At 33.0% G+C, this 23780-nt stretch overlaps 1 protein-coding gene across 4 annotated transcripts in view; it reads left to right on the forward strand.

Annotated features, from left to right (window-relative positions):
* Positions 1 to 23634, forward strand: part of NBEAL1 (neurobeachin like 1) — a 189735-nt gene extending 166101 nt beyond the window's left edge. For 2 of the 4 annotated variants that reach the window (XM_023733007.1, XM_023733008.1), the window contains exons 45-54: positions 1564 to 1661; positions 2147 to 2263; positions 4568 to 4657; positions 6194 to 6303; positions 7795 to 7967; positions 8937 to 9031; positions 10408 to 10524; positions 10916 to 11077; positions 11966 to 12114; positions 15320 to 16420. In XM_023733007.1, the coding sequence (XP_023588775.1) occupies positions 1564 to 1661; positions 2147 to 2263; positions 4568 to 4657; positions 6194 to 6303; positions 7795 to 7967; positions 8937 to 9031; positions 10408 to 10524; positions 10916 to 11077; positions 11966 to 12114; positions 15320 to 15596 (1388 nt within the window). In that variant the 3' untranslated portion in view covers positions 15597 to 16420. Of the gene's footprint in view, positions 1 to 1563; positions 1662 to 2146; positions 2264 to 4567; positions 4658 to 6193; positions 6304 to 7794; positions 7968 to 8936; positions 9032 to 10407; positions 10525 to 10915; positions 11078 to 11965; positions 12115 to 15319; positions 16423 to 18665 lie in introns of those variants that run through there. The other 2 variants (XM_004378242.2, XM_023733009.1) reach the window with 2 other exon arrangements.
* Positions 23635 to 23780: the final 146 nt, after the last annotated feature.

The following is a 23780-nucleotide window of genomic DNA, read 5'->3' on the forward strand; positions in this document are numbered from 1 at the left end:
TGTTAACCAATGTCAGAAAACAACATGTGTACTGCTGTTTCATGAGAAACTATTTGTTCTGTAAGCCTTCACCTGAAGTACAATAAAATATAAAAAAAAAAAAGAGAGAGAGAGCCTGTTATTTCTCTGCTGAGTTGTCTTAGGGATTTTCATGTTTTTCTGCAATACAACTCTATTTTGTCTTTGCTTCTCCTCTCAGATGAATTTGGGCCAAATCCTTTGTTTTTATTAACCCTTAGGCCTCTCTTGTTCTTATTTAATCTCATCTTGTTCTTAGTTATTCCTATTTAAAAAAAAAAACTGAGACACAGTTGATTTTAACCAACTAGTCTACATGTCAGAGATGATGGAAACATGTATTTTTGATTTGCTGAATCACAAGAGATTTACTTAGAAACTGATTTTCTCTGAGTTAGTGATTCCTCATTCCAAGTGTTGCAAGACCTCTGCATATCTTCACTTTTCACAAGGGATGACAGGAAATAATTTTAGGAGGAAACATTCAAATGAAAGTTAACTCCCCCACTATATTTATATGGGTACGTATGTAAAATTTGCCTTTTTGTTCAGCAAATAAAAAAACATTCTTCACAAGAGTGAAAAAGATTGTAAACTTTAGGAAGTTAGAGTTTTATTCACTGCTCTGTGCCTTAGCCAGCATAGTGTCTAGCGTATATTTGACACTCAAAACATATTGTTTGAAGGAATAAATGAATAAATAAAAAATTAGAAAATACTCAGAATTGCAAAACAGTTTTGGAATAGATCTTTTATCTCTTATTATTAAGTACTTGAACTTTTTCTCTGTACATTAATTAACACATAACCATACACTACAAGTGCAACATTTTTCACTAACACAGTAGACTAACAATGTATTTCTTTGGAATAGTGCTTACCTCTAAGACCAAGATTATGGATGCAACATAGACATTTAGTTCTACGTTGTTGTATGACCTACCTGTGATTGTATGAGAAGCCGTCAGAATTTTTTACTCAGTGACACCCTAGATTCTGTAACTTTGTGTAACATATGAATGAGGACTAGTCTTTATTATTGGAGAATTTCCCCCTTAATATCAAAAGAATGTTTAAATGAGCTGGTTGTTGTTATTGTGTGCTGTCGAGTCGATTCTGACTCATAGCGACCCTGTAGGACAGAGTAGAACTGCTCGTAGGGTTTCCAAGGCTGTAATCTTTATGGAGGGAGACTGCTCCATCTTTCTTCTGCGGAGCAGCTAGTGGTTCGAACCCCCGACCTTTCAGTTAGCAGCCAAGCATTTAACCACTGCATGAGATTATTTTCTGCCTAATTATGTTTGACCAGTTAGCTTTTATTGGTTAAAATATTTTAATTCTAAATAATGGATAAAATTTATTTTTACACATATATAATGCTTGAAGATTTACTGTTTTTTGTTTTTTAAATTACCTTGACAATGTTCTTATAAATTAAAGAATGGAATAATGTTTGTTGAAAATACATTGATCAGTTTCTTACATTGTGTGGCTTTCTGATTTGTTTTCACTCTATGGTAAATTGACTGCTTCTCCTGGTTTTAGGAGCTGTCGATCTGGATGCCTTAACAGATGAGAAAGAAAGGAAAGCCTTAGAAGGGATGATTAATAATTTTGGACAAACACCTTGTCAGCTGTTAAAGGTAAATCATATAAGTTATTGATAACATAAAAAGTCTAGAATTGAATAGCTAAGAAATTGTACTGCTAGTACTTTTAAGGATATTGAATTAAAAACCTTATTTCAGAATCACCTAAAATTCGAAAAAAAAATTGATTGTTCCTATTTTGAAATAACAAAATATTGCAGTCAAAATGCACATATATAGTCAGTCAGTCTGTCACAGAAAGATTTATATTTACTCAGAAAGCCACAAAAGGAAATAATTAATTCTGACTTAGATATTCAGGGGAGACATCAGTATGAAAAACTTGAAAGTGGAAGTAGAGTTTTCATATGAATGAATAGGGTAGGAACTCTGCTGAGGGGATAGTCCGAGCCAATGCATGGAGCCATCAACAGTGTGTGGTGTGCATTGTAGCTAGAGGCCAGTATGCATGAAGGGATACAATGAGAGATGTTTTAATATAATTGTGGAATTATTTTTTCTTGAAATTATTTTTGAAGGAACCACACCCTCCTAGATTATCAGCAGAGGAAGCAGTACAGAAACAGACCAGAACAGACACTTCAACCCTAAACCTGTTTCAACACCTCCCTGAACTCAAGTCATTTTTTATAGAGGTAATACCCAACTTGGTAACAGCAAAGAGTTTTCTTTGTGAGTCCTGTATACCTTAAAGTTAATTTTATTCTATAATGGTGGGTGAGGATTATAATACTTAATCCAAAATAGCAAATAATACCTCAATAATCTGTTCTTGGATATTTAAAACAATTTTATTTGAAAGCTTTTGTTTGCTGCTGAGCGGTAATCTGAACTGTTCTCTCGGATTTCTTTATCCTACTTCTTATTTTCCTGACAAGAAAGAATAAATAATTTTATTTAAAATGCATTTTGTGTCAATTGATGATATGTAGAGGAAGCTTAAAATAGCTCTTATTTATAATGTCTGCTTATCTATAAAATATGGCTCAGTAAGTCAGGTTGTTAATTAAAAATGTCAGGAGGGAATTCATATGTTTAAATTTACATATTGCTTTGAATAGTTCAGGACGTGAATGTGAAACGCTTTCATACCTATGAATTTGATTAGAATAGATAATATTAACTCTTTGGGCAAAAATAAAAATGAAGGAAAAAGTTATTATGTATAGTTTAGAGACATGTACAGTACAAGCAGTGGCTATCATACAGTAGAGTAGGGGGCAGTAAATAGAGCAGGACCAGAGAGTAAATATTTTAGGCTTTATAGTCCAAGAGGCAAAATCAAGAATATTATGTAGACACATATATAACCTCTTAAAATATAATTATTTAAAAATGTAAAAGTTAAGTACAGGCCATATAAATCAATCAGTAAGCTGGATTTGTCCCATAGGGCATAAGTTTGAACGGGCTGGAAGGTGTTTATTGGGGGCTGGTCATGTAGGCACCCTCTGTCTAGCACATGCCAGAATTTCAGACTCCCAGAAGAAAAGCAGGTTATCAGCATAAACCATAATGTTTGCACAAAGAGTCTAGGTGCAGTGAGCTTCCCTTACCATTTAGGGAAAGTTTTATATCAGCGTAGGTAACTGTTTACCAGCCAAGGACCAATCTTGCAAGTAGGCCTTTTCTAAGGACAGGAGTCCCGGACCTGCTGTTTTAACTCTTTTCTGCACACAGGGCAACCCATAAAACCCTATTGAACCCATAATCTGATAGACACATAATGCTGTGTTTATTATGTAATGCTTATTTAACTATTTCCATCATGTCTCATCATTTGTGACATGGTTTTTATAAGATAATACATTCTGAATCCCATCGACAGGTGCAGTGACACATTTGCCCTTCTCTGTACCCACCATATCACAGGGTAGCTTTCCCCAGGACCAGTATCTAGAACAGGCAAAAGAACATGGTGGATATTCTTGGGTACTAATAACTTTTTAACCCTTTTTCATTATCATAAGTGAAGGTCTTTCTCCACACGTTCATGTGAAAAGAGAAGAATTTCTCTGTAGGTCACCTCTTCGTAGGTGATAAAATGGTGAAGAAAATGGAGGTAGCAGTGAAAGCACAGGCTTAATAAATGTATTTCTTCAGACATCATTTTCATTTATGCTTTTGTTCAGATATAAGGCATTCTTCCCTTGATTAATTCACAGTGTAAAGAGAGAAGATAAGCGCTAACTTTATATGGTTTATGATTCGTTATTTAGTTCATATAAAGCTCTTAGAATAAATAGCACCTGGCACAAAGTACATACCAATAATGTTAGGTTATCTTTACCTAATGAATGTTAGGTATCATTTATGAACTGTTGTCACATCAAGGAACTGAGTTCTTGAGGAGAGCTTTAAGATAGATAGATTAGGTAGGTGGGTAGGTAGAGAGAGGTAATAGAATTGTTCTCCTTCACATTGTAATAAGATAATGGTGGATGTTTTCTGAGGACCATCTTTATTTTCTGGTCCTATTTTTGTGGCTTTCTCTCTCTTTCATTAACCTCAGTGGAAATTAGACCCAAAAGGAAATTTCTATGCAATATAAAATCTTCCCATTTGACCTATTTGAGAAATGTATTCTTATATGGTCTATATTTTCTATTTTCTACTTTATATTCATGTCAGTACAGCAGGGGAAAAGGAGAGATCTTAAATCATGGACTGTTTTAAATGGTTGATGTTCTTTGAAGTCTACCTGTCTCACAGCAGAGTAGTGGTATAGATGAAGGTGATGGGTTCCAGAAGTTTCAAGTATGCCATAGAAACATGGTAGATAATTCCTGTCCTATATTTTAAATTAAATGATGATATGTTTCAATAAAGTGCTATATCACAGGGATCATCCTTGTTTAAAGAAATAGAAGTTTTCAATAATTTATACCTAGTAAAGATGAGCAGAACCAGTTACTAAACGTCTGTCTTTCATTTTATAGGGAATTAGTGATGGTATTCCACTAATAAAGACTATTGTTCCCAAAAATCAGTCTCGTTCTTTTATGTCTCAAGGCAGCCCTGAGTTACTGGTAAGTTGCTTTATACCTTTTTCACACCACCATGTCTATATCCATAACAACTTACAAAAATACTGAAGAAATAAAGATTTTAAAAAGTCAATTTTAAAAACTATAGAGAAAGTTTACCTAGGATTATTTTGACAAAGACACAAAACGTTTCTTCTATTTATACAGTTTTTATTTTAGGTAGTTGTTATTCTAAACTTTTTCTGGAAGAATAAATATGTGAAAATAGCCAGGAAATTTTTTAAAAGAAAATAGGGATAACATCTTACCAGATATTAAGCTTTAGTATAAAGCTGTAACAATAATGAGAATGAGCAACAATACGGAATTGAAAAAAGTGTACATGCAGGACACTTTAATTGGTGCTTTACATGAATTTTGTCATTTAGACCACATGATAATCCTATGAGATAGGCACTATTATTATTTCCCTTCTACAGATAAATTAAAACTCAGAGAAGTAACTTGCCTGAGGTCAGAGAGCTAGCAAGTAAGGGATCTGGGACCCTAGCACATGGACCAAAACCTAGGCTGTCTTATTCTAATTTCGTCACTTAGAAATTGCAATAACAGGTATCGCCCAGTAAACAGCAGGGATTCCAGAATTAGACTTATTTGGGTAATTATACATATTGTGTGTTTTCTTAGGACAAAAAGGCTAGAAAGGTACAAAAAATATTTGTTGTATTTTTTTGAGTGGTGAAATTTGTGTAATTTTCCATTTTAATATCTGTAGTTTTTAAACTTACCTGATTTTTTTTAAAAAAACTGTTATTTTTATAATTGGTGGGGGGTTCATTTTGAAAAGATAATATTCACTATGACTGTCACTACAGTGACGACCTTTGCAGTTCATCAGAAGTACTACTTCTGATTTGTGTTCTAAGTGATATATTATATATCATGTTTTTATGTTAAGACTTGACCCTGAATTTCTTCTGTCAACTAGCAGATGATAGTAAACTTTGAGCAGTTATGAGGAAAATAATCTTCCTCAAATCAGAAGTAGAACTTTTGATGAATTGTAAAGATTGTCACTGGAATAAGAATCATAGTGAGTATTTTCTTTTCAAAATGAAAAGCCCCTCCCCTCCAATTATAAAACTAACAGGTTTCGAAAAGAAAGATACATTTGACAACTTTTTTGCATGAAGATAAAGAGCTCTGTCCATTTGAGGGTGAATTTTTTAAGACTTGCTGTTTTAAGTACACAGTTATACCTAAAACCCAAGCCCACTGCCATCGAGTTGATTCTGACTTGTAGAGACCCTATAGGGCAGGGTAGAACTGTCCCATAGGCTTTCCAAGGCTGTAAATCTTTATGGAAGCAGACTGCTACATCTTTCTCCTCAGGAGCGGCTGGTGGGTTTAACTACCAACCTTTCGGTTAGCAGGCAAGTGCTTAAACACTGTGCCACCAGGGCCCCTTACAGAGTCACACAGTATTCCCTAAATGATAAATGCTAACATCATGTGAACATTTGGTTCTACATTGTTGCCTTTCATGTTTTATTTGAGTCTTCATGTGTTCTTTTCCAGATAACAATAAGCATGAATAATGTTATTGGAACGCATGGATGGCTGCCTTATGACAGAAACATTTCTAATTACTTTACATTCATCAAAGACCAAACTGTGACAAATCCAAAGTAAGTAATAAATACTTAAAGCTGAATAGGTACAGCAGACGATTACCTTATGACCCTGAAAAACAACCAGATTAGTTGATTGGTGTCATTATGTAAGTAACATTGTAGACACCCAGATTTTCTTCCTTCCCTCACTCCTTCTCTTCTTTCCTTCCTTTTTTCTTTTTTTTTTAAAGTTATGCTCTTGCTTGATACTGGTTTAAAGGCAAAACAGAATTTCTATAATATCAGTTATGGAAGCAAAAAACTTTATTAGGAATAGTTTTTTAACTTAATTATAATTTTATAATATTATTTATTGTAAATGTTTTTATTTTTTTTCCTTTTTTAGTAATATTTTATTGTGTTGTAGGTGAAGGTTTCCATAGCAAATTAGGTTCCCCTTTAACAATTTTATACAAGTTGTTCTGTGCCATTGGTTACAGTTTTTACAGTGTGTCAGCATTCTCATTTGTTTCCATTCTGTTTGTTCTGTTTCCATTGACCTAGCTTCCCTTCCCCTCCTTGCATTCTCATCTTGCCGTTGGGTAAATGTTGACTGTTTGGTCTAAGCCCTATGTGTTTTATGTAATAGGAATTCGGTATTTCCCTTAGTTGTTTTCTCAAACTCTCAAAAGGTTACATTCTAACTTAAGGTGATGTTTGCCTTACTTACATTTTTTCCACTTAAATCATAGTTAGCATTCAGTGCTGTTTTTAGTATCAAATTGCATCCTATATTTGAAAACTAAAGTGATATAATTATTATCATTATATTTTTCTTCTCTTCACCAACTAGACTAAAACTCCATAAGATCAGAAGCAGCATCATTTTTACTTTCTTATCCCACATAGGACTTAGTATTGTTGTACTTTGCATAAAGCAGACACTTAGAAAATTAATATTGAGTAAGAAGGTTCTGAAGCTGAAGTGTCAGAATCAGCCCTCATTTTCTGCAAACATACTGAAGTGCGATTACTTCTTTGCATCTTTCTGCAGAATCTAGATTGTCTAAGCTCGTGGGTATTTCAGTTGGAAAAAGATGAAACCTAAATGCTTATTTTGGTTGGAATGGAAAAAAATCTTCATGACTATTGCTAGATATGCAGTTATCTGTCTAATTCATCACTGCGTTATAGATCCCTGGTTTTAGTTTATGTCTGATTTTCTTGGTCCTGGCAGATCCTATCTTGTCTTCATTCTTTGAGGCTGCCATTTACAGAACTACCAATTTTATAAATTGGCTTTGAAAGATAAGATTTAAACCTTTTTCACACCTTTACCACTTCTTTATGCTTAACCCTCAAGACTATTTATTATGTATATTTTTATTTTATTCCAAATATGAATAAAGTAAGAGTAACCTATTTCATGAAAGTCTTTATCATTTATTAATACACATTTCAAATTGAACAGTTGGGACTTTTATTTTGTCTTAGAGAGATAAAAGAAATAGATACCAACCTAAGTGATCTTTTAAGGAAGAATCTAACTGTTAATTGTGCTTACAGAACTCAGCGTAGCGTGAATGGTCCTTTTGCTCCAGGCCTCGAGGTCACTTCTAAGCTGTTTGTAGTATCACATGATGCAAAGTTGCTCTTCAGTGCCGGACACTGGGATAATAGCATTCAAGTGATGTCCCTCACAAAAGGCAAAATTATCTCACACAATATCAGACATATGGGTAAGCATTAACTTTTTTTCCTAAAAAGACAAAATTTCTTTATTTTTTCTAACTATAAAAGTAATGCATACACCTTGTAAAGAGCATGAAGTTATACCTTTGAAGCCAAGTGAACTTTCTGGCAATACAGTATTATAGTATATCCTTTGTGTAATAGTGTCTGATATATTTTAGATATACTAAAGCAGCATATAAATTAAATACAGCTTCATAGTGTCTGAAAGATGTTAAGCTAAGTTTTTAGAAAAATGACTGATAGAAATAATTTTAAGACAAAATGTTAATAAATTTAAATCTGTAGTAGTTAAATAAAACATTAACTGCTCTATTACTCTGTTAACTGTAAAGCATGAGAGAGGTAAACTTGTTTAGTGTAGTTTAACCTGATACTTCTTAGTGCCTCAGTCTTCAACATAAGAATAAAATATTGAATAGATTTTTTTTTTCTAACCTTTTAAGGAGGGGAAATGGAACGTGCCCCTAATTCTTTATCAGTGACTCCTAATATGTCATTTAGCTCAGCTTTTTATAGTTCAGGAGAAATGTATTTTATAATGTGAATTTACATTATATATAGAATGTATATACAGAATATGTACTGTTTTCCTTAAGGACACATTCAATAAGATTGTAATTCCCAATGGGAGTAGAAGGGGAATGGGAATAAAAGTGGAGAGGCATATCGAAATCAACTGGGGATTCATTTCAAGCTACCTAGCCTCCTCTCAAAATTCTAATAGGCATTCGCAGCCCCCAGCTCTACTCACCCTCAGAGAAGAGTGGCTTCAAAGAAAGCTCTCTTACGTGATTTTGATATTGCTTCTTCCCTGCATCACTATTCTTTACCAACACTTCTCCCTGTTAGAAACAATTGATTTAGTGATAGTTTGAACATAAACTAAAATTTCTCTTAAAGTTCTGTTTCAGCAAAACTAAGCCATTTCATTTATTTTATTTTTTTTTAAACAGATATTGTGACTTGCTTAGCTACAGATTACTGTGGAATACATTTGATTTCTGGTTCCAGAGATACTACATGTATGATATGGCAGATAACACAACAGGTAGTCATACATTTAAATGCTTTTGGTTTAGGTCATAGATTCACCCTGGGAATACTGTTGAGATGTTCTCATAGGTTAATACATTTTCCTGTGGCTGTGAATGACTGTTTGAGCTCCTTTGCATTCTCTCATCCTTATCCTTTCCTATTCTAATCACCACCTTTTTTCTAGGTTTAGTCTCTGATTCATTACCATGTATCCTATTATAGCACTAAGCACTCATACTGCACCTTAAAGGAAGACAGATGTGTCCCAGGTAATAGAGAGTCAAGGAGAATTCATCCACAATATAGAGCAGATAGAAGGTCTGGGCAGAGTTGTCTAGGATAACCACAAAACAACCATAAAACAAATACTGTGGAAACTATTCAAACATTCTGTAGCAGAGAAAATAATGCACAAACAAAGCATACAAAAGACAGATGAAGAATCTTCTTTCTTCTGGAAGAAAACAACTAAAGGACAGAGACATATTCCCTGCAATAAAATTGTGCTATTAAAAGAGCATAAGAATAGGAGTTTAATAAGATAGGAGTTCAAAGATGAAATATCATTGTTGTTGTTAATTGCCATCAAATTGATTCTGACTCATAGAGACCTCATGTGTGCAAAGTAGAACTGATCTGTAAAACTCCACAGAGTGGATCACCAGGCTTGTTTTCCGAGGTGCCTCTGGGTGGGTTTGAACTGCCAACCTTTTGGCAAGTAGTCAAGCATGTAACTGTTTGTACCAGCCAGGGCCTTCTGATAAAATAGCATAATAAGTTCAAAAGGGAGGTTGCAGAAGAATCAAACTGGACTAAAACCAATACCATTATAAATACTATAAACCCTAAATAGATACGGCAAGGAACAGATTTGATGTGGCTGAAAAATGAAATTAATGGCATGGAAGAAAGATTTGAGGTAATCAAAGTAAATACAAATTAAAAAAGATAAAAAGATTTAAAGAATTTGGAGAACGAATTATAGCTATAGAAATCAAAGACCAGTCAGTATAAAGATAAGTGATGTCCTTGAAATAGTGACTCCAATAAATGGAAAAGAGAAAGTATTCAGAGACATAATACAAAAGTTTCTTTGAAGTGAGGGGAAAATAAATCTGTAGATCAAAACAGCAAATAACATACCTAAAGAAGTTAATAAAACACAATCACCATTGAGACGATTCAGATTAAGTATTTGAGCTTCAAAAGATTAACTTGGAAATCCCAGAAGAAAACACAATAAGTACTACTATGAATAATTCAATGGTAAAAACATGTTGCAGCGTTACTTTGTGATTAGAAAGTTTAAGGTGCAGCATAAACCTCATTATAAAAAAAACAGCCTGCAAGAAAAATATCTTTACCTTTGCTTTTCTGTTTTAATATTAGGGAGGTGTTCCTGTGGGCTTAGCATCTAAACCCTTTCAGATTCTATATGGACACACTGATGAGGTATTGAGCGTTGGCATCAGCACTGAACTAGACATGGCAGTGTCAGGATCAAGGGTAAGATTTCACCTTATAAAAATACTAATTATTTTTTCTCCATATTCAGAAGCAATATTTATATTTTAAAGGTTTTTCTAGGGGAATTGGTAATAGTCTTTATATCATATTTTTGTAAAACTTTGCAAAAGTGGAGTAATGTAAAGGAAAACTTAAAAGATTGGGTTCTATTTTGCGATTTTATCGTTCTTATTGGTTAATGGAAGAGGGCATTCTATAAAGTAAAATACTATTTGAAATTTTCCTAAGGTATATGCAGAGTATACCTTTGACGGAATAATCCTTTTTTCAGTTCTGTTCCTACATTTCTTTATCCAGCACACTTGCCTTTCTCCTTTTTTGCTATTCTTTTCCTTTGTCCTTTTCATTTTCTAATATTTTCTCTTTGTAGGATGGCACTGTGATTATACATACCATTCAGAAAGGTCAGTACATGAGGACTTTACGACCACCTTGTGAGAGTTCTCTGCTCCTGACCATTCCCAGTTTGGCTATATCTTGGGAAGGACATATTGTTATCTACTCCAGCATTGAAGAAAAGACCACCCTTAAGGTATATTATATTTCATGTAGGAGGGCTAGGTTATATGTTCAGCTTGCTTGTCTTTCCTTCTCCACATCATATATGAGGCATTTTGAGGAAGTTGAGAACACCATATTTTAAAGAGGGTATCTTCCTGTCATCACTTAATTATTCATTCCTTACCTTTAGAAAGGCTTCTACCACAATCTTGGCCTCACATTTATACTTTATTTTAGGCATTTCTGTAGGCCTGTAAGGAGTTTTGGTGGTACAGTGGTGAAGTACAGGACTGCTAACTGAAAGGTCAGCGGTTCGAACTCACCAGCCACTCTGCGGGAGAAGTAATGTGGCAGTCTGCTTCCATAAAGATCACGACATTGGAAACCCTCTGTGGCCATTCTACTCTGTCCTGTAGGGTCGCTATGAGTTGGAGTCGACTCGATGGCAATGGATTTTGATTTTTTTATTGCCTGTATAATTATATGATTTCAAAAATAAATTCTGATTACGTAGGACTTTGTAAGTGAAAATTGAAGACAATTTAAATTCTTTTTGAACAAGGCAAGGTATAAATAAACTAAATTTTATAAATTTTCCTGTCATGTAACTTTTTAAAAATTAAGAGAATTTAAAAAAAAAAATGTGGATTTTTTTTTTTTTTTAATTGGATGAGATTTTAGTCCTTCTTTTGGGGGGAACGAGATTTCTTGCTTAATATTTATTAACTTGGCTATCTGATTTTAAATCACTATAGTAATACTATAATGTTTACAGACTCTTTTTAAATATAACTATAGTTTTATTCCAAAGTTTAAAAAAACCCAGTAATCATTCCATTATAATCATAGTCTTAACTGACAATATAAAAACTCAGTTTTTATTTGAAATAATTAAATTTTTCTCATCTAATCTTTTCAGGATAAGAATACATTGCATCTGTTTTCTGTAAATGGCAAGTATTTAAAGTCTCAAATCCTAAAAGAGCAAGTATCAGATATATGCATAATTGGAGAACATATTGTCACAGGCAGCTTACAAGGGTTCCTGTCTATAAGAGATCTCCACAGGTAAATTTAAAAAAGTATCACTTAAGAAAAGATGGTAATAATTTCAGCCTAGAGTAGAAATCAGGAATCTAAGATTTCTAATTTTTTGGTTTATCAATTATTATGAAAAATGCCTCTTTTGGAAACTATGAAAGAAATGTGGGCAGCTAAAGTATTTCTGAATTAGTAAATGAAATATATATGTATTAAGAAAACATGTAGAGCTAGCAAAAAAAATTTTTTATAATGCCAGACTTGGGTTAAGGATTTGGAAATTGTTCAAATTATGGCTTGAATTTTTATAAACTAAATTTTTAGGGCTAATGTATTTATGCATGTGTATGTATATGTATATGTATGTATAAAGTTGGGTAGAGGAGTCTTTTGTTCTTTAATCCAGTGAAGAGGAAAGATGTTTATATAGTGGATATATATGGAAGTTTGATATTCTTCATCCTTACTAGCTTATATACACAAAATGGGAGAAAGACCCCATAATCTGCTCCCATAAAGTCTACAGCCTAGAAAACCTTTTGGGCAGTTCTACTTAGTCACATGGGGTCGCTGTAAGTCAAAAATCAACTCTACTGCACCCAACAACATACACAAAACTGCTATTTCCTATGTGCCCCAAATGCCTTCTTTCATTTTCTTCCCTTTGCTTTTTTAAAAATTTGTTGCAGGTTATTTATACTCCTCAAACTACCTTCAGCCTCCAAAAAACCTTCCTTAGAAATAATTTCCTGGTCTAGGGTATTGTATCTTAATTACATATATCTTAGATTCACTTCTATACCAAAATCCCCTAATTACATTAGTCTTTTCTTTCTCATTTTTGTCATTCTTTCTCCTGTAGAAGACCACTGAATCCCCATTCCAATGATATCTTCCCAACATTTTCTTTTTCAGCCCTTATTTCAGGGTACTGTTAGGAGAATTCACAATTAGAAAAATCCGTGGCTCTTTGAACAGTTCAGTCTAGAACATAGTATGTACATCATAGGATTCTTCATTCTTTAATCATTAAATAAGTGTAAGCATTTTTCATAATGGGATATTAGACAAAGCAAATAGATCAGTTTTATTGACCTCAATCACCCCACTCTCCCTTACACATTTCTTTTTGATGCTTTTGGCTTTCTTATCCAACTTCCAAGAGCCCTGGTGATGCAGTGGTTAAGCCCTCAGCTACTAACCATTTCAAACCCATCTGCCACTCCATGGAAGAAAAACGTGGCAGTCTGCTTCCATAAAGATTACAGCCTTGGAAACCCTTTGGGGCAGTTCTGCTCTGTCCTGTAGAGTTGCTATGAGTCGGAATTGACTTGACAGCAGTAGATTTTGAGTGGCATCCAACTTCCACTTAATAAAGAAGGGAAAATCATCTATCTTCTCAGTACTGTGCTGCTTACTCATAACTGACTAAGGAAAGTTTCAGACTAGTTGGGGGCATAGTAATAGTGTGTATTAGTTATAAAAGTTTAAAAACTAAATTATGTGGTACTAGTCATATGTGAGCCCTGGTGGCACAATGGTTTAGAGCTTGGCTGCTAACCAAAAGGCGGCAGTTCAAATCCACCAGCCACTCCTTGCAAACCATATGGGGCAGTTCTGCTCTGTCCTGTAGGGTTGCTGTGAGTTGGAGTTGACTCAACAGCAGTGGGTTTGATTCTTTTTTTTTTTTTTTTTTCCAGTTATACGTGCTCAAGCATAGCAACAATTGTGAAGATAATGCAGGACCAGGCAGTGTTTCGTTCTGTTGTACATGGGATAGCTATGAGTTGGAACCAACTTGACGGCACCTAACAACAATTACATGCGCTTTAGGAGTTTGATGACATTAAGCATTACTGTGGATCTGAGTAGTTAGAGGAGTCTTCATGAAGGATTAGTGGGAATAGAAGTGGAGATGGAAGGAGGGAGAGCAACCTTCTAAAGATGAGAGTAGGCAAGATCTGAGAAAATAAAGAACAAAGGCACAGGGACAGCAGTGAGCATGGTGTGGATTTTAGGGGTAGAGTCAAGGAAAGGCTAGAACAAATGCCCACTGATGATCTGAGGCTCAGAGAATGTTGGCTGGTGCAAAAATTTTATCTCCACCTGTTTTAGGTAGGACACTGTCTTAGTTTCCTAGGGCTGCCATAAACAAAATACCACAAAGTGGGTGGCTTTAAAGAACAGAAATTTATTGTCTCACAGTTCTGCAGACCAGGATTCCGAATTCAGTGCACCAACAGGGCCATGCTCTCTCGGTCCACCCTAGGGAGAGATCCTTCCTTGTCTCTTCCAGCTTCTGGTTGCTTCAGGTTTCTCTTGGCTTGTAGATGTGTCTTTCCGTGCTATCTTCCTCCTGTGTGACTCTATCTCTGTATCTGTTTCCCCCTTTTATAAGAAACAACTCAGAAGGGATTAAGACATACCCTACCCAGGATGACTTCATTATGAATTTAATTTCAAAGAAAGAACCTATTTCAAACAAGGTTACATTCACAGGTTTAGGGGTTAGGACTTCAACATATCTTTTTGGGGGAGACAATTCAATCCATAATAGACACAAAGGACTGGAATCTAGTTAATATCCAGATAAAACCCTACCTGTTTTCCTCCTCATTTTGTCTCTCACCTTCCCTCTAATCCCACCAGCATCGCTTTACCAAGGGAACCCAAAAAACCAAGCCTGTTGCTGTTTAGTGGATTCCAACTCATAACAACCCTATAGGACAGAGTAGAACTGCCTCATAGGGGCAGCTGGTGGATTCAAACTGCTGACCTTTTGGTTAGCAGCCAAGCTCTTAGCCACTTCGCCACCAGGGCCACTCCAAGGGAACAGATATGGGTTATTAGCCTCAGACAAATGATGATCAAAAAGAGGATTTGTAATAGTAGAGTGTATTGGGCAGTTGAAGAAAGGGTAAGGTTCTTTAGAGACTAAGGAAAATAATTTTTATATATTAGGTTGATGATTGCTTTCTTAATACTTATTGTTTGGTTATATATTATTAGAAGGAAAACATGTTTAGAGTAGAGTGAAAAAAGGTTTTTATCAAGAATTTTAAGTAATGCTATAAATGTGAGCCCTTAAGTGAGTCACTTAGTTTCTGAACCTATGTTCTAACATAAAATTAGAATGCAGAACTAGATGATTGTTATTTTCCAGGTATAAAATTCTGTGTTTATTATATATCCATGTAATCATGTCTCTGTTTTTTTTTTATTTCTCTTCTAGTTTGAATCTCAGCATCAACCCATTAGCCATGCGATTGCCTATCCACTCTGTTTCTGTAACCAAAGAATACAGCCATATTCTTGTAGGATTAGAAGATGGCAAATTGATTGTAGTGGGTGTTGGCAAGCCAGCTGAGGTAAAACTTAGCATCAAGAATTTCCTTTCTCGCACTGTTGTAGATTCCTTTGGTTCTCCTTTGGTCCAGTTGAGTCAGAAGTCTCCATTATGGATGAACAAATTAAAAAACAAATTTGATTTTTCAAAGGGTGGTAAATGAAGAGAGGGGATAGCGCTATTATTCAAAAGTGATATTTATATTATAATTGAGAGCATGCATTTGGCAGTTTCCATATACTACTCTATAGGAATGAGAAAATTCTTTTATTGTCTCTATCCAAATATAGATTTGAGATCACTTCTTGGATTTTCAATACATAAAGCCTTTATAAAAAATGAAATATAGGCTTAAAAATACAACTCTTTAGTTTAACAAACACCAGCATGACTGTATGTCAGTTGTCTTTTTGTAAAAGCAAGCTTTTTTTCTTGAAACTAAGAATATGTCCCATATAATGTGCTTATTCTCAGTGAGTTTCCTATGGGTATTGTAAATTTACTTGCCAAAAAATTTATCAATTTCTGAATATTCAGATATCATAAATCTCATACTTATTCCTAGGAAACCATATGGCTATACTCCAAGTAATTTAATTATTCTTCTAGAAAATTTATTTTGTTATATAGCATCAAATTAAGCATTATAAATTTTTCGAGTTGTTGTCTACCTTTTCTGAGAAATCTAACAGTACGCCATCTGTAGGGGTTATCCAAGACAAAAAATTACTATCACGTTGTCAGTGGTTATCATCTATCAGAGAAATCATTTTTGAATTATAAATGTTTTAAGATTTCTTTAGCCATTATGCTCTTTTTTATAAAATAAAATTTATTTTAACAAAAGAGAAGTTTTGCTAAATTAAAGTGACTGCAACAACATTTAGTTTCATACGTAATAGTCCCCTAAACAATGTCGGCAGCTCCATACCTCAGTATTTCATTTATACTTTTTAAGTATGTTTCCATTCATACTTTAAGTGTGTTTCAATTCAATGCTAATTTTGAGATTCTTTCTTTCTTTTTTTTTTTAATTGTACTGTAGATGAAGAAGGTTTACAGAACAAACTACCTTCTCATTAAACAGTACACATATTGTATTATGACATTGGTTAACAACTCCATGACATGTCAACATTCTCTCCCTTCTCGACCTTGGGTTCCCTATTACCAGCTTTCCTGTCCCCTCCTGCCTTCTAGTCCTTGCCCCTAGGCTGGTGTGCTCCTTTAGTCTCGTTTTGTCTTATAGGCTTATCTAATCTTTGGCCGAAGGGTGAACCTCAGGAGTGACTTCATTACTGAGCTAAAAGGGTGTCTGAGGGTCATTCTTTTAGGGTTTTTCCAGTCTCTGTCAGGCCAGTAAATCTGGTCTTTTTTTGTGAATTAGAATTTTGTTCTACATTTTTCTCCAGTTCTGTCCGGGACCCTTTATTGTGATCCCTGTCAGAGTAGTCAGTGGTGGTAGCTGGGCACCATCTAGTTGTACTGGACTCAGTCTGCTGGAGGCCATGGTAGTTGTGTTCCATTAGTCCTTTTGACTATCTTTCCCTTGTATCTTTAGTTTTCTTCATTCTCCCTTACTCCCAAAGGGGTGAGACCAGTGGAGTATCTTAGATGACCACTCACTAATTGAGTTTCTTGATTAATAACTTTTCCAAATAAATATTGCCTCCTGTCTTCTGCTAATATGATGATTGCTTAAGAAATCTGCTCAAACTTTACTTATTTTACTTTCTGTGGTTTCAAGTGCCTTTTAAATTTGTCCTTCCCCAATTTATCAGTTTCTGATTTTGCTGAAATTTTTTTTAAATGAGATGACTACTACATGCATGTTTTCTTTTAAAAATTGATTGGAAAAAATACACCTAAGCAGCTTCATTTTATAAGCCTAAATTAATGTTTTGTAATATTTTTTAAGTATGTTTGATAATTTGCTCTTGTTGAAAGGTTTATATAGTCTACAACACATAGAATCTGAAATATGTGTAGATAGATTTAGAATAAAACTTTTCTATCTGTTCTACATCTTTGAATACATCAGCTGAATTATCGTTCTACTTTAGTAAATAATTTTATTGGATACTTAGACTTATGTAATTAAAATCTCATCTATTCTATTTAGTTATGAAAGGGCACATTTATAGTTATTTAGTGATGAAAGGACACATTTATAGTTCAAGATTTATTTTTTCTAAATGATCAAAATCTTGGTTAATGTGTATTTTTAAATCATGTATCAGTTTTATAGACTATACTGTCAATGTGAAATTCTTATTTATAAATAGTGGTAAGGTAGTAATAGATTAATGGAAGTAATGTTTCAGAAAATAATCTGGAAGTGAAAATGCAAAATAAGCATACCAAAAGCTATTGGTGTGTTTCTGCGAGACTTGTTTTTTGTTACTCCAATAAATGTACCCTGGAAAAGGAACCATTCAAAAAGGATGGCAGAGGAATCACCGTTAAAAAGTAGATTGCACTTAGAAAAGTAATTCCAACGAGTTATTTTGGTAAGAATGAGAAATGTTTCCCATGGGTTTTTTTGTTGTTGTTTGTTTTTGTCCCACCTAGAAATGTAAGCACTTTTAAAAGGGTATTTATTCACTGATTCAATTAATATGTAAATAATATTTGTTATTTGCTGGGAAGTGTGCTAAGTAGTGCAGATTTAGTGGTGGACAAAACGGGATTCTTTCTTTCAGAGAGCTTATCCTATTCTTTTTTCCTAAATTGCTTTTTAACATATTATTGTTAAATAATATTTTTTGAAATTCTTATAATGTTTTTTAAATTACTTTTTTTGTCAAAAAATTATTTTTCTTTTTTTCTTAGCCTTATGATTAACATTAATAGTATTGCAAATCTAAGAGGAGAAAATCGCAAATCTGTGTGTCTTGTTAGCTAGATTGAGTGTAGTATGAGAAGCTTATTTTAATTAAGTAATATGTGTTTTTGTTAATAAATAAAATAAAGAGTCTGGTAATTTTGACATAGCTGGGACATTGAATTTAAAAATTTCTACATTAATATTAGACCTTTTTCAACTGAAAGATACAACCAAATGTAGAATCTTTATTAATCAAGAGTCTTTAAAATGTTAATGAATGATTCTACTAACAAAACCTATTTCTTCTTCATTCTACAAAATCAATGTCTTGTATATCAATTTCATTTATTCTTTTTTTCCCCTTAATAACATCTATTCTTCATTTCTCTGGATTACTTTAAACAGATGCGTTCAGGTCAGCTTTCTCGAAAATTGTGGGGATCTAGCAAGCGACTCAGCCAGATTTCAGCTGGAGAAACTGAATATAATACTCAAGATTCCAAGTGATTGTTGTTCCTATCTTCTGTCATAGATAACTGCAGTTGATTTATGCTTTGTCACTTTAACCACATCTCTCAACTATCTGGAATGTTTCAGGGCTTTATATCCCTGAAAATCATTTAGGGATTATCAAAATTTGATAGGATATGTCTATAAAGGTATAGGTTGTATTATTGTCCACTTAATAAATTTCTGATTAGATTTGTTGAATCCAGTCTTAACTAATTCTTAGTCTATACTAAATTGGAATTGAGAAAATGTATTTGGTTAGATTTAGTGGCCCATTGCTAAGAATCATTGATCAGTTTTTTTAAAACAAAATTCTAAAAATGAAATTAGGCCCAATTCGATTATTCTAAACAGCAAAGTATAAGGTATTTTTAATAAAACAGCACAGATAACTGAGATAGTTGAGAGACATGGCTTTTAATACATTCTTGAGTTAATCATTTTCCTGTTTGCTGACCACCATATCAAAAAATCCATCAATTTATTTATGGGACTCCTGATTGAAAGTAATATTTTAAAGGTATTGGTTGCACATTTAGATTTTCAAAACTCTATAAATTCCAGGTTTCCATGATAAGATGAAAATAAGAATGTTGAAACTAGTACAAATGGTTCATTCCACGACTACTTAGCATGTTACTTTTGAGAATTTACTCAGATGTATTATTATCCTTAAATAATAAAGGTTGATGAGGAAGAAGAGAAACTAGAGATACATTTTCCAGATGTAGTTCATTTAGAGTATAATTAAACAAAAATGCTGATTGTGATTTTGACAGTTGGGTCCTTTAGGTAGCATTTGCAGCACAATTTATATCTGCAAAGTTTAAAATTTATTGGCTTCTTCTTTACTAAGCAAATAGTGTGGGGTTTTTTCCCTAATAATTAGAAGAGTTAGTAATAATATCCACATATATTACATCTTTACCTATGACTTCCGTGTGACTGATGAATGAATTGAAAAGACATGCATAGTTTAAAGTAGTCATTTAGATATAGTACTTTTTAAAAATACACGCTTCTATTTCATGTTATGTTTAACTTGTAGGATTACCATTAATTTTATTACATATAGCTAAATGTTACATTATGTATTTGTTATTCAAGATTTTAAAGTGAAAGGTTGATTGATTTAAATTAGAATCCAAAGAGATTGTTACACCTCATGCTTTCATCTTTTGAGTTAGTTCAGAGAGCTTTTACAACTAAGAGTGTTCTTAATCCGAGATTCCATGGTTTTGGGGGAATTGATACATCCCCTGAACTTGCGTGGAAAATTTTTATGTTAACTGTGCTTTCAGGAAATAGTGGTTCCATGGCTTTCTTAAAGAGATCTGTGACCAAACTCAAGAAAAAAGTGAAGAAAAACTTAAGAATAACCTTTTACAATAACAGCTACTTAAAATGACAATATTTTTTATTCCACATATCATGTCCAATTGTCTTCTCAATTGAATCTTTGAGAAGTTTTCCCTCTGCAGTTCATCTGTCCAGTTGACCACAGTATCCAGTACCCTTTTCTTTATAATCCTATGAGTGAGTAAAGTAATTTAAGAAACAAGGAAAGCATTCAACTTGAGGAAGCCTTTTTTTATGTATGGATGTTGTTTGTTATGGGTCAGGACTAATAAAAAGTTATAGAAGAATTTGATTTTAAATAACTTAAATCCTATGTTTTATTCAATAAATATATTTATGTTTCAGAGAAATAACTCTGAAATTAACTAATGCAGGAAGTGTAAAATAGAGCATATGTAAATTTGAAGGTTTCCTTTTTTGAGGACTTCAAGAATTGGTATTGAAAAAAGTCTCAAACTAAGTCAATAGAAATAATTATGATTTATAAGTAAGGCAAATTGCTTCTAGTAGCTTACTTCATTTTATTTTCATTTTATAGTTTATTTTGCAATTTCAGCGTAACCATCATGATTGATTTTTGGTTTTTAAAATACTAATTTTAATAACCTGTCTAAATCAAAACTTTGAAAATCTTTTGGTTATTTATCCAGAGATTCTAAGGATGTCTTCTTTATTCTCTATATTTAATATCACTTAATATTGGTTTTGCAAATTATTTTTTGATGCTTATAAGTCACAAAAAACTGTACTCAGATTACCAGAGAAAAAAATCCTAGATGTATGCTGTTTTACTGTGCTGCTGTTTAGGTGGAGAAACTGAACAAACCGTATTCATTTTATAGCACAAATAAGAACAAGTTTTGTTCACAGTAGAATTGATAGTCCACCTAAGGTAGTACTAGATATTCAGAACAGTAGAATTACTCTTTTTATTACTTCTTCAAGAAAGTAAAAATCAAAAATGTGGAATTTTTAAGGAAAATCTTTGAGAATACTAACAGCCATCTAAAAGAATGGAACTTAAAAGTTATGTCTTAAAATAAGTAGATACAATAGAACTATTAGCTGAGTAATATATTCCTCTTTTAAATGGTATAGCACACAGAATTAAAACTCACTAGATAAAATCACTGACAGCCTACACTTTTGGGGAGTCTTATGTATTTAGATGTTATCCATAGAAATTATATTGTATAATGAGAAAAATTAATAGTATCATTGCAATGGAATAACAGGTGGACATTTCAGTTGATGAATATAGTATCTCTACTTGACTGTTATAAAGTCTCTTGTCTTTGCAGAACTTTTCACCAGCTTTTGTTTCTTGACACTGGTGATTATGGAAATAAAAATCTTAGCATACTGGCGATGGGAGAGATTTATGGTAAGATATTGATTTTATTTTTAGAAAGTAAGATCAACTATTAAAACATATAGCTGTCCTCATTTAGAGAATAAAGAAGCTTTATAAAAAAGTTTTTTTCAACTCCCTCAATCAGTATTCTGTCATTACTTACATAAAATTGGAGGATTGAAGTAAAAATAGATCATAACATGAGATAAGGAATATATGCAAAAATGAAGCTTGGCTAGTTGTTTAAATTCTTACTTTTTAGCCTCTGAGGCTTCTGTCAGCCATGAAGAAATTTGTCAGTTTCCTGTAGGTTACAGCGCATCTTTTTGTAGTAGAAAAACTGCCAATTCATTTTGTCATTAGCAAGAAATGTTAGTGAGGGTTCATCTTTTTCTCTATTTAGAGCATATAAAAACTATCTTTCAACAAACTGGTACTGAGAATTTATTTTATGCTTCTGAAAGGAATGAGCGTGCCCTCGTAAATAGTTAGAATATAGATTTGAAAGCTGAATCTTAACCTAAGACTTTTGTATTTTGTTTGAATAAGAGTAAGCAGGGAAAATTATTAACTTGGATACCAGATTGTATTTAGTGAAGATAGAGACATGGCCTTTGCCATATACATTTTATATAATTATTATTAAATAAATCACTAATGGAAATCTTTTAGTTGAATTTAAAGAAGTTAGCTCCTATTTATATATTTATATTTATTAAATGAGTGGCATTGTCTTTACTGCCTTTCCTGTGAAAAGCTGCAGGTTCATGGACTATATTAAATATTAAATAATATAATATGTGTATGTGTGAGTGCGTGTGTGTGTATATAAAAGTTGGTCTCTACATATATATTGTTAAAACTGTCTTCCATAAATAGGTTCTTAAACCTGTCTTCAGGATACAGGATACAATTGTTGAGTAGCATATAAGAAATGAAATATATTCTTTGTCTTTTTAAGTGTAATCTCGTATGTTTTCTTGCATCAGCCAGACTCATACGTTGTCCTAATTATTGTTCATCTTAACAACTAAAACTTTTTCTTCCCAGTAAGAGACCATTACCATTCTTAACAAATATCCATTCTCAATATTCTCTATTTGCCTAATTCATATGTCATATATATTCAGCATTTGATTTGTTTCAAACTTTGGCCCCATCCATTACACTGCTCCATAGAGCTTTCCTGTATTTATCAGAGTCCTGGTGGTGCTTTGCCTGATGACATTAGACAACAATAAAGTGTTATCAGTCATCATTTTAATATAATTTAAAATGTTTACTTGGCCACACTATCTTTAATTTGAACCTAGCATTTTCTTAGTTGTTCATGCCATTCAGACTTGTCCATGGAGTTTTATAAATACACAGATGTCTAGGCATTAGTCGGGACTTTCTGAATCTCTTTATGTGATATTCTTGGTATTAAAAAAATATGTCTCAGGATTATTATATCTTAAAATATTTTCCTCTATAGAAATTATGTCCATTCATTTTTATAAATCAGATATAACATTCACAGGCTTATTTGAAAAAAGGTTTAATCATTATCTTACAGATATTTTGTCTAAAATTTGCCGAGCATGGCTTTATTATCTTCATTTTACATGCCACAGAAACAACCAAATTTCCTTTTTAGTTTTATTATTCTTATTATCAACTCTCTTCAGGTCTTTTACATTTGAAAAGTTTAATAGTTGCTTCCAAGAAAGGGTGTTTGTTTGCTGGTATTTGTTCCTAGTGACTGTCGGTGAATATTTTGCACACTTGAATTAGGTAATATTTTAGAGTATTAATAAACAGCATGAGTAACAAAATACTAAATTTAAAACATGAAGTTTTATCTTTTGTAGACTTAAAGCTTGTAATTTATAGAAGTTTCCTAATTAAAAAGCATTGGAAAAAATTCTCCAAATATTTCTGATGACTTTTGTATGTATAGCCTCTGTATGGAAATATTACAAAAAGACCTACTATTACAGGGAGTAACGCATTAACATTTAAGTTATTCAGGCCTAAACTGGAAATGATTCATTTTACTAAGTTAAAAATATAAGGCCATCTTAGAATATAGGAGTTATGGATTTTCCACAGTATAAGAACCTTGTGTAAAAATGGCTATATTTTTTTTGGTAGATTGTGGTAATTTTTCAAACACAGCTTCTTCGATTATCTCACTGACATTTGTCATAGGTGAGTGATTTCGAGACACATTGGAGGATTTGAACCTATAAAGTTAGTGACTTTAGTGATAAGCAAAGGACAGAGATACAACAGTATTTACCTTTGTATTAATG

The sequence above is a fragment of the Trichechus manatus genome, unplaced genomic scaffold (genome assembly GCF_000243295.1).
Source record: "Trichechus manatus latirostris isolate Lorelei unplaced genomic scaffold, TriManLat1.0 scaffold00056, whole genome shotgun sequence".
Lineage (NCBI taxonomy): Eukaryota > Metazoa > Chordata > Mammalia > Sirenia > Trichechidae > Trichechus > Trichechus manatus.